We start from the raw sequence: 16,357 nt of genomic DNA, 5'->3' as shown, positions 1-16,357 counted from the left end.
AGTGTTTCTGTAAATTGTAAAAAAAAAAAAAAAAAAGTTTTAATGTTTGTATAAATGTCGTGACTAATCTCTGCAGACATTTTCAAAAGATATGTTGTGCAATCTAATTAAAAACATTTTTTCAAATTGTAGACAAAGTTGTGCATAACCTACTTTAACTACTATTATTAATTATTACTATTAAAAAGGCACATGTTACAATTAAACCTTTTATGGACTAAGGTTTTATAAAATATTAATATTTGCTGTATATACAAAATGTATTAAATCCATGTCTATGTAAAAAGCACTGAACATACATGTTCCATACAGTAAACAGACTATTTGTATTGTGCCATCTCTACCGAACATGCGCAGTGGATTTAAAGCCCTCATGACTGATATACTGATCCACCAATCACAGTGAAGCACCGGCGGCAGCCAGCCAATCATCATCATCCTCTGTTTGTTTAACTGCTCTCGGGCTAAACGATATTTCAGTGACTAAATGTGAGTATAACAAGCTTATTTTTTTTAATGTTTTAAATTCGTAACTCAGAAACCGGATGTGTGGTTAGTCCTGGTGCGTGAAACGTAACGCTGTGGCTCTGTCGAGACCGCACTGAGCGGAAAACACGCAGCTTGCTACATGTTGCAGAGTCATCTGTGGCTACTGTGGCTGCTGCTCCAGTGGATGTTGGGGAACACCGGGATGAGTTTTGATCCAACCCTGTGATCCGTTTCAAATTTGCTTCTTTATCATGTTATCTAGCCAGATTGTTGTTTTCATGTCAGTCTAGGAGAGTCCCATTGTTCCTGGAAGGTTAGGAAAAGAATATCTTATGTATTAAATATGCTAGTAGCAGGCTAAAAACATGTACAGAATGATGTGCTGCTGGATAACATGTTAAGCATAGTGGACTGACTGAGCAGCTTTCTTCATTTGTGTGTTTTGGTCAAAGCCCATGTGTTTCTGAGTATCACCTGCTGAAGCCTTCCTCCTTCTCTGTCCCTGCAGCAGTCTGTCCTTCCCATCATGGCCTCTGGAGCTTTGTTCCCCAGCATGGTGTCTGGGTCCCGCGGCTCCTCCAGCAAGTACCTGGTGGAGTTTCGGGCAGGTAAGATGACCATGAAGGGCAGCACGGTGACCCCTGACAAACGCAAAGGCCAGGTGTACATCCAGCAGACCGACGACTCCCTCATCCACTTCTGCTGGAAGGACAGGACGACCGGGAACGTGGACGATGTAGGTGACACAGCTTGTAAGAAATATTGGCTTTGCCTGTGTTAGACTTTTTAAAAAATAAACATTTACCATTTTTAATGTCCTCATTTAGGACCTGATCATCTTCCCTGATGACTGTGAGTTCAAACGGGTGAACCAGTGCACCACTGGACGAGTTTATGTGTTGAAGTTCAAAGCTGGCTCCAAAAGACTCTTCTTCTGGATGCAGGTTTGCAGCTGGATAGTTTTCTCAGTTAAAGAGGCCTGCGAATATTCTCATTCATCCAGGTCAAGGTTATCTCAATTTTATCTGAATTTCCTTGAGATAACTCAGTTAAAGAGATAAAGCTTTGTTATGCAGGTACATAATACTGCAGTTTAATTGTCTCCGAGCACAACTATTGTCTTTCATTCAAACATACATTTAAGCCCTATGCAAAAACCACCTGGGATGCTCTACAGAAGTGTCACTGTGGGCTGTTGTCAGCAAATTTTGAAGCAAAAGAAAATGCAGTAGTTGCATTGTGGCAGACACAGCAGGTTTTACATGAGAAATTAAAAGATAAAGCTGCAAATATTTGAGAGGTTTCTTACCAAAATCAGCATTTCAATTCCTCTGTTCCGTCAGGCTCTCATCAGTGAGCCTGACTGTTAAACTTGTGACACGTTCGTTCCTTCGTTATGATGATCATCGACTCTCAATCGATTATTTTAATACAATCCCACACACACCATCCTGCTGCTGTAAATACGACCACAGAGCACGTAATGTGTACCCCGAATGGGTAAATCTTTGTTTATACCCGAGCCAGCTACTCAGTGACGTTTACGCTCAACGCATTGTTCGCCGCAGTGATTCCCTGAAAGACGGGAAGCAAACAAAACATTCTGTGAGGAAGCAAGACGTCAGCAAGTGTTTACCAGAAGTTCATGGCTCACAAATGTTGTAAATACAGAAACCTATTATCGTTTATAAGTTTTATCTCTTAAATAGCTGAAAATCCAAATAACTGTCAAATTTATATTAAGTTTAGATTAACGCAGGACTGCAGGAAGTCTGCTTATTCTTAACAGTAAAACCATATCAGTACACCGTGTAGTAAAACCGTGTAGCTCTCATCACCAGTGAGTCGTTAACCATTAGCTACATGAAACCTCTCTCGCCTTTGTGTTTGTGATCTCAGGAGCCAAAGACTGACAAGGACGAGGAGAACTGCCGTAAAGTGAACGAGTATCTCAACAACCCGCCCATGCCCGGCGCTCTCGGCAGTGGCAGCGGCGGAGGACACGACCTGTCTGCTCTGGGAGGTAACAGATGCTCACATGCCCTGGTTGTTTTCCTGTGCTAAAACCTGAAAGTTGCTATTAGAAAACACACTGAAACTTTGAATTTTATGCTGGTGACCTGTTCTTTCCTCACGTAAAGGGGAGGGCGGTCTGCAGAGCCTTCTGGGTAACATGAGCCACAACCAGCTGATGCAGCTCATTGGACCAACTGGCCTGGGTGGGATTGGTACGTACCTTCTCATGGTGCAGAGCTGACAGTGTGAGAACATGCTGGTCAGACAGCAGAGGAGAATATCTTTGTAAATGCAGTTTTACGCTCTCAGGAGGATATCAGTAGGTGTTTTTCTCTTTCTGCATATCAGGCGGTCTCGGGGCTCTGGCTGGTCCAGGCTTGGCCAACCTCCTGGGCAGCAGCAGCAGCAGCAGCAGCAGCAGCGTTCCTGCAGCCAGTAACTCCTCCACAAGGTGTCTTAGCTCTGTTAAAATGACCTTTTTTAAAACACTTTCTGTCTGTAGCTTTGTACCTTGTGTTCTGGACTTATTTGATGTGTACCTCATGTTGGTTATGAGTGATCTTGGATTGACATAAGGGTTCCCCCTCCCCCGTCTTCTCTCAGTCCGTCCACAGCCGTCACCCCCACCTCTACCTCTGCTGCCAGTCGGCTCGGCTCCTCCCAGGTGCCCACCACTCCCATCACTCCCTCCGCCACCTCAGCAGCCTCCCCGACAGCCACCACCCCCTCCACCCCTGCTGCGTCCTCTCTGGCAGCGGGGGCAGCCAACCCCACGCAGCCCATCCAGCTGAGAGACCTGCAGAGCATCCTGGCCACCATGAACGTGCCTGCCGGCGGTCAGGGAGGTGAGCAGCCGACCGTACAGATGAAGTTGTTTCTTCAGGCTGACTGAAAAATACGCTCCTTAAAACTGACTTAAAATAAAAACGTAAACAGCCAGCAGAGCGAAAATACATGATTAAACCAATTAAGTGCAATTCTGACTAATTATGTTAGCAACAGACGAGCAACAGTTAGCATTGTGAACACCACACACTCTGTAACACTGTGTAATTTCAATTTAATCAGCTCAGCTTGTTGCAGAAGCAGGAACCCGCTGCACATACTGCAGTGTGTCGCTGCTTTGATTCAGTTTTTGATTCACTGTTTATTACGTTGTGCACAGATTCATATCTAATACCTTGAATGCTGACAGAGTAGGAAGATGAGAAAATGGGTCTGAAGGATGACAGAAATGAAGAATACGCTAAATTAGTTGAGGTGCCACGAAAGAAGTTCAGGCATCGTTAGTTTTCGTGCCTCCATGTCGGCGATGTTTTTGGTTTGTTTGCCCCTTCGTCATCATATCATCTCAGGAAAACCTAAAACTTATCCACTCATCCAGTTATCCACTGTTAATACTGCAAATTACATCACTGCCTCTTTCATGTTGAGCACTTCAGTCAGTCGTGCTGTCAGTTCAGACAGGTCAAAGACAATATTCAAACTCCTACTGTTCATCTAAAGGGCATAATCACCGACCAGCACCATTAAGACTGGACAAGATTGCTGCTTCGCTCTGCAAACATATCGTTTTTATTATCCTGAAAACGTAGTGATTTTAGTTTGGTGTAAGTAAGAAAATGTGGAGGATGTGTATTTAGACTGTGAGGTGGTGTTTGTCACCTGCAGTGGACCTCACCAGCGTCCTGACACCTGAGATCATGGCTCCCATCCTGGCCAACCCTGAGGTGCAGCAGAGGTTGATGCCCTACCTGCCCTCCGGAGAGTCCCTGCCCCAGAGCTCGGAGGAGCTCCACAACACGCTCAGCTCGCCTCAGTTTCAGCAGGTGAGAGCCTTCGCTGCCGGCCGCAGCCCTCCGTGGTTTCCATTCAGTTTGTAACTCAGTGAAGGAAAATTATTTAAATTCAGTGTGAAAAGTTGTGTTTTTTTTGTGTGTGTGTGTTTCTTTGTTTGTCTCTCAATAGCAGCCCTGGTATTTGACTTTAATTGTTTTTTAGACTTGTGTACAATGTTTTTGAGATTTAAATTCAGTCATGCGACAGACCAATCAGATTACCCTCCTGTTTGTTGCCTGTGGAAGCAGTTTCAGGCGGTACGTCTGGTTAAAAACACAAACTCCTCTCAGCAGTTTGACATTAAACATTTTTATGTCTCTGGGCTCAGAAGCAGTGAAATGAGAAATGAGATCCAACGTTCTGGTGCTTACGAGGCCCTCTTTTGCTGGTATTTGTCATCTGGCTGTGGTATTTGCTCTTATCCTTGGTATTTATTGTGTGTCTGCAGGCTATGAGCATGTTCAGCAGCGCCCTGGCGTCCGGGCAGTTAGGGCCTCTAATGAACCAGTTTGGCTTGCCCGCCGAGGCTGTGGACGCGGCTAACAAAGGAGGTCGGTGTTTTGCCCACATGAAGCTGACACTCCGTGACTGTTTGCTTTGTTGCTTGAAAACTCGACTTTTCATGTTTATGCTGGAGGCTGTGAGTCACTGAGGAAACTGCAAGGTTAACGCTGACGTGACTTTTTACCAGCAGTGGAATCTAACCACATCTCACATTTACTAAGTACTGTACATAAGTACAATCTTTAGGTACTTGTACTTTACTTATTTAGAAGTGAATACTTCACCAGGGGTCAGAGGGAATATTTTAGCTGCTGGTTACTTTGTAGATTAACATTTAACATACAAACCATATGATCAGGTGAAATTTGACGCACTGTTAAAGGCGTAGAGAATTATAATTTTTACTTCCAGTGGAGGATTTTAAAATACTCACCAAGCTTGAAAAAGTGTGCAAAAAAGCATAAAAATGAGGACGACAGACAAAAGGTGTTGAGACTTGGCGAGAGTTTTAAGTCGGTGAAATCTGCAGGTTTTAACTTTTGTTGTTTCTGGTTTAGTTGAAACGTTAAGTCAGTTGATGGAAAATTATTCAGCACCAAATTTTACAATCACTTAATGTTCATTTTTCAAGCAAACGGGGCGAATCTGAGATATTTGTGTGTTGGACAAAATTAACAAAGACATTTTAATATGTCGACTTTCATCCGGGGAAATTTCAATGGGCAAATAATAAGCGAGTGTGAAAATGTCTCACTTTACTGGACTTCGTTCTGTTCACTCAACAATTAACCAAGAAACTCATCATGGAAATAATTGATCCTGATCTTTCTGACCCTGCAGATGTGGAAGCTTTTGCCAAAGCCATGGAAACGGAGACAAAGTCAGACCAGGACGGAGACTCCAAAGACAAGAAAGACGACGATGAAGACATGAGTCTGGACTAAGAACTCTTAACATTATTATTATTATTATTATTTAAATGTATTTATTTAGCTGCTTTCTCCCGTTTTGTAACTACTAGACACTGAGGATAAAGATTATGGTCGCTGACGTAGAAGCTGTCGCTAAGATAGACTCTCCCTTCGCTGATCATGTTCATCCTCCAGCAGTGTGGTGAATTAATAGCTACTGATTTAACCGAATGAACATACAGAATATCTACCTGCATGTCAGCTGCTAGTCGGTCTGTCCGAAACAAAAGGGAACAGTAAAACGACGTGAAACTCGCTCGTCTGTTGTGGGTTTGTTTTCTGAGAGACCTGAACTGGTGAAAACAGCTGGTTGCACACTTTAAATTACTGAGTGTTAACTTGGGGGGGAAAAAAAACGGACTCAAATGACTTTTTGGTGTCTGAAAATATATTTCAAAAACATTCATTTTACAGTATGAAAACACTGAATATCCACCCATTTGACAGCAACCATACGACGTTACTTGCGGTTACACAGAAATATTTGGACGTTTACTGTAACACATTTTTTCAGCACTGCAGACACAGAACAACAAACTGAATCGCCGCCATCGCTGGAAAACGTCTGTGATTATCCTTCCCAGACAAGAACAGCCTCAGCTTTTGAAAGATCTCCACAGCAGCAAAACTTAAGAAGTGTCAGTGGTGGATGTAATACCAGGGTTAACCATTTCACTGCCACACATTCAGGCACTTTTTTTTTTATTTCCAATGCTTGTACGATTTACTACACGCTTTAAGTACTGCAGTGGGGTTAATACCGTCTGGCACTTGTAGGAGCAACTCTTACATCTAATCGCATCCTTAACGAGTCACAATGGTTGGGTTTCCTGTTCTGCACAATCAGTCGCCTTCCATTGGCTTACAATGGAGCGACGGCGGCGGAGCCACCGTCCACCGCGTCTCTTTGGGTTAGAGTTTGTGAGTCGCTCAAAAACACGAGAAAGTAAAAATTCCTGAGAACTGAAAAACGACACCACAACAAGCGAGACTGCCCGGAGATAAACTCCAGTGCATTTAAGAAAGGAAAGAAAAGAAAAGAAGAAGAACACGCGCACAATAAATAACACGCAGTCGTAATCCTGTTTCACGTCAGTGTGAGCGCAGAGCTTCCGTACTAATATTGCCTTTCTGTTCAAGAACAAAATAAATACGTGAAGGTGGAAGGATTATTGTGGGACGAGGAGCACAAATATAAAATGATCATAAATAAAAGGCCACTTCCTTTGCTAATAAAAGACTAAAAATAAAACTCATTTTGTCCACCCAAAATCTACAGTATCATGTTTCAGTCTAATGGCTCAGTATGATGCAATGTCACAGTGGGTTTAAAAGGCATTTACAAAAATAAATCAACAGTATGGTTCTCTCTCTCGTTTATAATAAATACTATACAGGCTGTGTATAGCACTGAGAAAGGTGTGGGGAAAAGAGTTTCCCCACAAACGTCACCGCGAAAAATAACAGTACAAAAAAAAAAAAAAACAAAACGAAGAAAAATAAAAGCACCATTAATGTGCTCATTGAACATCTCTAACATAGAGCTCATGACAGGACATCACGTGTACGAACGCTTAAGAACACATTCAGAGAGACAAACGTGCCAACAAGTGTAAACTAGTTATTCTTCACATACGGCGAGTGACCCGAGTCACGACGGACCGGAAATAAATAGTACCAGAATATTATTTACTACAGCTTATAAACTGGTCGCGCACAGACACACACATTTAATCGTTTTTGATTCAATGTCCTTATTACTTACCACACACACACACACACACTTGCTGATGTCATTCATCAAAACCACTGCAGTGTCAGACTTCACCGTGTCCAGTCTAACCCTGCTGCACGAGCCTGCGGTAGTGCGGCATCACCTTGCTCTCGGGGAGGTAAAGTCCCATCTCCAAGGCAACGAGCACCGGAAACTCCAGGGGGATCAACTCTCGCCTGTTGATACGGAAACGCTCCTCCAGCTTCTGCTCATTCAGGGGGGAAAAAAAGACAGAAAAGAGATTAAAGACTCATGATGTGGCAAGAGGCTTAAAAATGTTAAAGAGATGCAGATGATACACACTGAAATAGCGGTGAAGTGGGGTGCAAAATGAACATTTCCTAATGGTGCCCCTTCACATTAAAAGCACTCAGCAAAACATGCGGTGGCTTTTAAGCATTAACATCTTCGTTCCAGTGTATTACTGATTGGTTTTATTATATAAAGGAAGGAAAAAGGGGCATTTGAGGAGACGTCAGAGATGCTCCTTTTTGCACCGACGGTACAATGAGAGACAAAGCAAGCAAACGCCGCTGTTGCCTTCACATCGGGGGCAGACAAACGTGTTGTTGCACTGAACAGTAAAGACCACAGCAGCTGTTGGGACAGATGTGACACCTGCAGGTTCATCTACACGCCGTCTAATGTGCTGCAGTTGGGCAGCTAATTAGCTGGCTAGCCTGCAAACAAACCTTAGCGCTGCACTTTTCTCTGTTGGCCGTTTGGTTGATTACTTGTTCAAAAAAAAAAAAAAGCTAAGATGGCTAAGATGCAGGTGAAGATGAAGATGTGGTGTTTGTGAGATAGACAGACAGGAAGGAGGCTTCAGCAGGAAAGCTGATGTGGGCTGCTGTTCAGAGTCTGTGGCTCGTCTGCTGTCTAGATTTGATTTGCTTGCGAAATAAATATCAAAACGAGGTCCCATCCAGTCAGTGAGCCCTTTTATGAAGCTTCTTCAACATTAACCAGTTTAAATGAGAGTGTTTTTATCTATGGGGCCTTTACTTGCACAGCACAGTGAGGAGTTTGTTTGCAATCCTATTGGAAGCGTAGAGACAATCATGTTTGGTTAGGAACACGGTGTGAATTACAGGTTTTTCCACTCTTGTTTATTAGCATGAGGTTAACGCGTCTCTCCTTGTTTTATGTTTGTATTCTGAGAACAGTTTCCGTGGAAAACTTGACTCACATCAATGAGCTGTTTGACTTCTGGCTTCCTCAGATCACTGCTGATCTTTGCAGCCAGCAGCACGCACGCCGCCGCCACCAGCTTCCTGTTCTGCTTGTTGAGGCGACCCTGCAGCACCAGCTTCTCGAAGTAAACAAAAGCCATTGCCGTGGTGACCGGCTGCAAACCCAACTCCTCGCTCACGGCCCGCATCTCCCTCTTTAGGCTGGTGAAGAGAAGGAGGGGTGAAATCACACTTACTGATCAGTTTTCTGAGAAACGATGCGCCGTGTGATTTGACTTAAGGTTAAAAAAAAAACACAAAGAGACACGAGAGAGCACAACAAGTCTGAAGCTCTAAGCGGCTCTGGGAAGATCCGATCATATATCTGTACCTTCTGATCTTGCTCAGAGTCAGCTTGATGTGAGGGAACTTCTCCTTGAAAGTCTCGTTCATGTCCTTCTTCAGGTCAGACGGTTTCACGTACTCGATAACGGTCGTCTGGGGAGATGAAAAACAAACCAGAAGTGTGAGCAAATCATAGCTACAATAAAGCTTTACACTTTTGTTCAGCTGTCCCAGGTTTTCAAAGCGAAAAGAGACAATCGGCGTGTTCGCACAGCGCGATGTGTCTTTGAGTTAGTCTGCTAGTTCAGGGGAAAGACAAGGTTCACCAAGTTGAATCTAAAGCCTTTTTAATATCACACAGAAGTCGATTTAATGCCAGATCATCAGCAAACACAAAGCACAACAGAAAACCAGTCAGGATGTGTAGAATTATTTACTGTTATATCATATTTTTTCAGCATTTCCCAGCAATAACATTTTATTAACATTTTATCAATTTATTGATTTATTAAATTATCACCAGGGCTGCAATTTGTTGCTTTCTGTCATTAATTGAGCAGTAACTCTCAGAATGTCAGAAAAGTGGGAGAAATCACAATTTCCCACAACCCAAAGTGACTTCTTCAGATTGCATATCGTCCAACCAACAGCCCAAAACACAAAGACGCTTCATTTACGGTCATAAAAAACGAAGGCGAACAGCAAATCCTCACATTTAAGAAGCAAATGTTTGACATTTTTGTTTTAAAAATTACTGAAATGATTAATTGATTCTACAAAACAGCTGGTGATTAATTTTCCTTTAAATAAGAACTAATTGTTGCAGATAAGCGGAGGAAAATTGATGAATTAATCAACAAATGAGAAACAGTTACGATTTTAGAAAAAACTTGGATTAATTAATTTGTAGATTATGGGTCTGTGGAACGGCAATAAGTATGTGTTAAGTTCTGCCGACAGTCTGTGATACAACGACATGATTAGCCTTTAAGACTCTGGCAGAGTACATTTAAAGACTTTAATACCTTCTTTTATGAGGAAGTGAATTCAGTGCTTTTTAAAGCAGGTTTAGCTGCACTTTGAGCAGAAATAGTTCAAAAACAAAGATGCTACGTGTGCTACATCTAAAGTTGTCGCCTTTCATCCCCCACTCTGTTGTTACTTTCCTTGTCTGCAGACTTTTCAAAGCTGATTAGAGACCTCGTTACCTTGATACAAGGCAGATCAACCGGGTGGAAACCACATTGCTATGATCCCCTTCCCCTGATCACAGAGACCAGGTTTCTCGTTTACGCGTTCTGTAAGAAATCAGCTCGATGGAGAGAGCCGACGGGAGCTCCGATATCGAAGCCCTCCGAATGAAAAGGAAAAACTCTCACCACGTATGACGCAAATATCAGAACCCTCTTGTGTCTCCCACAAGGCCACTGAGGGTCACTGAGCAGGTTGGGATCGTACTCCGTCACCTCCTCTACACCTGAAAAACACAAGAAACAGGGTGTGTGATAAGAATCTCTGGTCAGTGGAGAAAGCAGGTGTGTATCTGTTGCGTCTGTCAGCATGAACTGGGGCCATACATGGTTCCTGTGTCACGCCGGCGTTCAGACGAGCCGGCGTGAAGCCCCTCTGCCCGTTGACACGGAAACGCGACTGAGGGGTCTGCGATGTGCAGCCGTCTGACCCTCCGCCGCTCTTCTGTCTCACCAAGGCGTTGGTCGGGTAGAGAAACTGAGCGTATGACACCGTCTGAGGAGGGAGATTGAGACAAATAAAGATGACGTTTTTTTCCTCTGAGTAACTGGAGTTATTCTGCTCATCATCGTAGTACTGGCAGACATTCACCTTGCCATAGGATCCCAGCTCCACGCCCTCCAGGGAAGGAAGCAGGTCAGCAGCCACAACAGAAGACAGCCTTTGTCTCTGAGCTTCCAGCTTAGAATCACTGTTCAGAAAGAGTCACATTTATGTCATTTTCACCAAACCAAGCACTCACACACAGTGCCTTTTCCTGAGATGGTGATGGTGATGATGATGGATCAGACAGCAGGAGGATGAGAACATAAAAGCGAGGGGCTCTCTGCTAGGGATGGTGCTTTTCTCTGTACCTGAGGTGAGCACTCTCTCCATAGGGCAGCACTGAGAAAGCAGCATATAGCGACCGCTTGGCACAAATCAGCACGATCCTGCAGGACACAGCAAGTACAGGCAGACAAAACAGATGGTGTGTCAGTCTACAGGCAACAACTACAGTCACTGCTACTCAACAGCTACTGTGCACACGCTACTCGTCCGTGCTGGGGCTCCGGTGACAGCGAAATCAGTCACAGACGGAGTTCTGTGTTGATCTGTAACACCGCTGAAGCCAAACAGCTATGTGGACATCAGTCTAAAGCTCAGGGCAGGAGGAGGGAAACCTGGGAGCAGTTTGTGCCTCTCCTGTATAACCATCACATTCGAGTCAGAGAGATGAGCAAGAGATAAGAGTAGTCGACCGACTCCAGATATCCAGATGGAGTTCAGATAGATCATTAATTGAGTATCTTGAGGTTCTGGGCTGACAAATTAAGACTGAAGGCAGTGGACTCTGGGAAACTGAAACAAATATTTTTCACTGTTTTTTGACAAGACCAAACCAACAGCTTAGATGATAACAAAAACAAGTGTTGATCGCAAAATATATAAACGACCATCTTTGAAAAACCCAGAAGGCTGCTGAACAACATTTAGTGTTGCTGTTGAGGTTATTCTCCTCAAAGCAGCCACTTTATCTGCTAATCGAGGTGTCCACGAATGAGACGCTCCACTTTGTTTTGCTGTTTCTGAAAATTACAAGTAAAATACAAAACCAAAAAAACTCTCTTTATTGTGATTTAGATGATTTTCACACTGAAGAAACAAATCTTTGCCTCATAAATGACTTCAACGATTCTCGATTATCTAATAGCTGTTGATCCATCGTTATTGATCCAGCAGTTCTACAGCAGACACAATATTTTTCACGTCGAATGTTTTTCTGTTACTCAAAGGAGATGTAAATACATTTGAGGCACAAACTGGGGCTAAGGAGCTCGGGACTGAGTAAAACCAGGAAACGGCGACCAATAAAAGCAGGACACATTCACTACAACTCTGCTGTTGTAAAAAATGTGAAAACAAACCACTCACGGTCTACTTAAGCACCACAACCACTGAACACAACAGTGTTTTTGGAAACTAAGAACACTGCGCACACACAACCTCTTCAGTCTTCAGCTCCTCACAAAACACCAATCGATACCATCAAAACTCTTGCAGGAGACATGAACGCAACACAAACCCATTCTGACATTTATATAACGTGGGGGGGTTGTTCCAATAGCAGCACAGAAGAAAATACCTCCAACACTTGCATTACAAAGGGTTTAACCTGAGCCAGGCCATGAAACAAAGAGAGCAATCACATCACATCCACACAAGGTGAGTGGTACATGTTGTCCAGTTGTCCCAAGTTCAGGTGTTTCAATCTGTGTCAGAACATTTCTATTTTAGACTGCTGTTTTGTAGGATATGCCAACACTTCTCCTAAAGCCTCACACGATAAAAAGGTGCTCGCTGTGGTGATACGCCCGCACGACTGGTAGGACACTGGCTCACAGGAAACCAGCCACTGCTGATTTTCAACCACATCCCAGCCAGCACCGCATCCTGTACGGCGGTCACACGGAACAAGCCGGAGGAAGAAGTGGACCGGGTTTGGTACTGAACGTCTCTAATAACTTGGATATATTTGCTTCAGCTTCTAACATGTGCCGGAAACTGAAACAGAAACTCAGACCTGCGAAGTAATCTAAGATTGCTACATCACTGTCACGCACACACCAGCAGAAAACATGTGACACATTACCATGTATGTGGGCATGAAATGTCTGTAAAGTGAAATGTAAAAATGGGAGCAAAAACACATAAACAAAGCAAAAAAACAAAACAAAAACCGCAAGACAAGAGTTTTATTTTTCTCTACAGACAGAGTAAGAGAATATTCCAGATAAACAGACCCAAACATTACCACGTTCCTGTTTTCTAACTGGTCAACCGGCTGAAACGCCAGCCAGCGGCGTGTTACTTCAGCTCCGTGTTTCTTTGGGGTTTCCTTACTGTTGACGCAATGGGGTGTCATATTTCCACACTGCATCTATTTTGGCTTTTGCAAAGCCTTCGAGGGTGATTAAATTCACCGTAGCACTCGGCATCTGTGCTGCTGTTATTCCTATGCAGTCCAAACTAAGTCTCCCTCTCTGCCAGAGTTAAGCTGCTTATTACAAGCCTGGCGAGGGAAGTATGAACGCTGCTTTTGCGATAAAGACTTCAGAATCCTAAATAAAACATTGCATTTCTCTGAAGAATTCTTTGTGGGTTTACCGAGTGCACACAGTATGAAAATATATTTGTATATGTAAATGTCTTTTGGTGACTCACCTACAACCCCTGGTATCATACTGCCTCATACTCTTGATGAAGTGGACTTTCTTTGGCACCTTGGGTCCAGGAGAACCAGAGACATTCCTCAGCCTGAATGGAGATCGAGAAATACACAAAAGGTCGCTTCATTAACGTCCAAACAAAGGGCCTTCACATGATATGGCTCCCTCGGTAATCTGGGCTCTCACAGCACAGTCTAAATCCAACACTCACAACTGAACCGATGCAAGAGTTTTAAGCTGTGATTCATATCCAAGAGACCAATAACACAGGACACCCAGCAAGAGTGTGCAGTGAAACAACCCAACTGTAAACCCAGGATAACATTTCATCTTCCATCTCTACAGCCATAGTATTTAGAATTTCACTATTTGTACTTAACCTATCGTACATGTTGAATGGGTTAGAAAGGTGACGCCACAGGAAATGCTGGAGGTTGTTTTTACCAACGAAGAATAAGACTGAAAGTGAAGCCTTCTCGTTGTACCTGCTGGTTTCATTTTCATGCGGAAGCCGGTACCCCTTTTACAGGCCCATGTTGAGACACCGACCACTAATATGCTCACCTCTGCCGTGAATCCAGGGAATTACCAGCCGGGACCGGGCTCAGGGCGGCGGGCATGGACCTCACACGGGAGCAGTGCTGGTGTCCGGTGGGCACAGGAGACATAGGGGTGTCCGGGGTTAGCGTCTCTGCCGCACTGCCATCCTCCAAAAATACTTCGTTGGCACCCACAGAATTTGGCCCGGCAAGTCCTGGAGACATTACCAAAGAAGGTCGGGTGGGACTGACCACCCCTGCAAAACTGGAGGACGAGCCACTACCGGCCGCAGCGGGTTCTGTCACCTGGGAGACCGGTCTTTGACTATCCACCGGCTGGGGCTCGACCGCGTCGCCGTCGTCTCTGTCCCTGAGTCGGTGCTCCTCGGCGGCTTTTTGGTCGGTATTTCCATCGCTGAGCTGACACTGGGGCCGTCCGTCAAGTGAAATATTATTGAGGAACAACAAAGCTGCTTGTCTCCTTGATGAATCCTTCGCTTTCCTCCGGAGCTCTCGGTGTGCCTTCGTTGGTTTGCTGTTACGGCCAGTAGACTGCAGACCGCAGTAAGCGGTCGCCATTCTAGTTTGAAATGTATTTCTTGCCTCGCTGAACGTAAAGGCAACGAGTGACTGGTACCAGCCCGATGGCCCCGCCCTTCTTTGTGCTGATTGGCTGTAGGGTGATTCTGGGACTTAAACCGTGCACATTCTCGTAGGTGATTGGATAATAGACATATTATGAAAAAATATTTTTGTTGCTCGTAGGTGATTGGGTGTAGTGGAATAGTGGGCGGTGCATTGGAGACAAAGAAAGTACACACCAAATTCACCCATTTAAGTTTGAGGGCTGATTGGTTTCTATAGACGTGAGCTGATTAAACCACTTGTTTTTATTTTTAAACCTAACCCAAAGTACATTCAAATTAATGATACTGCAAATTCTCTGTCGTCATAAATAAGGGCTTTATAGTTCACTAAGATATATCAATTAAAGACAACACGTATTGGGTTGATACAAATTCTTTTTGGCTGTTGTTTATATAGGAGTGATATAATTATATTTGCATTCCATTTGGTAATAACGCAGTTATAAAATTTGGTAACCCATTAATAAATGATCATAGTCTCTGACATTCTCATAAACCATGAAGTCTGTGTTATTCATGTTAATAAGCCATTAAAGTCAGTAAACTTAACAATAATCCATCCAGTATGCTGTTGTAAGTTCCGCCAACAGGTCTCCACCAATAAATCTCCATTAGGTAGGCCAAGGAGCTCTAACAGTCATTCTGATAAATGTAAGAAAGATTCAGACGGACTTGTGGTATTCAAAATGTTGCTACATCAGGGTGTTTTCCTTTTCCTTCTGAGAAGACGGCACCAGCTATCTGTTTAGCATTTGTGAGCAAGTCGGTGAACTGTGAAACTGCAATTGTGAGATCAAAGACGAGCTCCAACAAGCAGCTCGAGCAGCTTTTTTCTCTCATGTCACAGTAGTAATAGTAGTTAATAGGACCATTTGCACAGGATTTTGATTTGGGTTTCACACCCCATTGACTTGCAAACACGAAGCTTGAGTGTATTTCTCCGAGACAGAAACTGAGGCGTGAAAGCTTTTCCGTCTCCTGAGTAAAAGTGATCAATATAATAGACTGATGGAAATATTGAACCTGTCTGCCTTCACAGTTTGGAGAAACTGCCGCGGAGTGTGTCGGACAATAGGTTCATCTGTTGAGAGGTCACTGACCTCTGTGGATTTACAGCAGGCAGTGGCGACAAGTTCAGAGCCACTAATCCACAGATCCACTTTAACAGAGATGGGATTTGGTCTCAATCCATTCAGAACAACCTGCCTCCTTAGATGTATCTATCTATCTATGTATCTGTAGACAGTAAAACAATAAAAATGCAGTAACAATAAAAGTCAGGTAAACACATTGCTCTTTATTTTAGCAACAACAACATAATGAAATTGTCTTCACTTCCTTGTTAATCTTTTCTCCTTTTTTTTGTTCCTTCTTGCTCTGAACAGCAACAGTCTGGCATGACCAGTTTAAGGCTTTTTGATTCTAGCTTTGTGTTTGAGGTACAGCCTCGCCAAACTCCTGCCACAACAAGCCCATTTTATGTTACACCGTGTGGTCGTCACGTGATGGATTTAAACAGTTAGCACCATCATTGAAGCCCCTCTGCTTTAGTTACTACAACAGGGGTGGTAAAGATGCTCTGCGGGCTACTTACTTCTTTT

General features: G+C 43.6%; 2 protein-coding genes across 3 annotated transcripts; one reads left to right on the top strand and one right to left on the bottom strand.

The window, feature by feature from the left end:
- The first annotated feature begins 357 nt into the window (after positions 1-357).
- On the top strand, positions 358-6,844 carry LOC124063129 (proteasomal ubiquitin receptor ADRM1-like). The gene is made up of 10 exons (XM_046396467.1): positions 358-489; positions 998-1,225; positions 1,317-1,433; positions 2,389-2,512; positions 2,631-2,717; positions 2,854-2,956; positions 3,109-3,350; positions 4,177-4,334; positions 4,793-4,895; positions 5,689-6,844. The coding sequence occupies exons 2-10, from the start codon at positions 1,016-1,018 to the stop codon at positions 5,790-5,792; spliced, it is 1,248 nt and encodes a 415-aa protein (XP_046252423.1). The 5' UTR covers positions 358-489; positions 998-1,015; the 3' UTR covers positions 5,793-6,844.
- On the bottom strand, positions 6,525-14,768 carry cables2a (Cdk5 and Abl enzyme substrate 2a). Of its 2 annotated transcripts, XM_046396462.1 has the most exons (9): positions 14,135-14,768; positions 13,566-13,658; positions 11,216-11,293; positions 10,953-11,052; positions 10,688-10,856; positions 10,490-10,587; positions 9,157-9,263; positions 8,783-8,987; positions 6,525-7,798 (listed from the first exon to the last, which is right to left on the bottom strand). In XM_046396462.1, exons 1-9 carry the CDS (start codon positions 14,686-14,688, stop codon positions 7,658-7,660), a joined length of 1,545 nt encoding a protein of 514 aa, XP_046252418.1. In that variant the 5' UTR covers positions 14,689-14,768; the 3' UTR covers positions 6,525-7,657. The 2 variants fall into 2 exon arrangements, with proteins under 2 accessions (XP_046252418.1, XP_046252419.1); XM_046396463.1 differs by lacking the exon at positions 11,216-11,293.
- Positions 14,769-16,357: the final 1,589 nt, after the last annotated feature.

Source organism: Scatophagus argus, chromosome 8, assembly GCF_020382885.2.
Source record: "Scatophagus argus isolate fScaArg1 chromosome 8, fScaArg1.pri, whole genome shotgun sequence".
Taxonomy (NCBI): Eukaryota; Metazoa; Chordata; class Actinopteri; family Scatophagidae; genus Scatophagus; species Scatophagus argus.
Note: the sequence above shows the minus strand (reverse complement) of the source record. Positions and strands in the feature narration are given on the sequence as shown.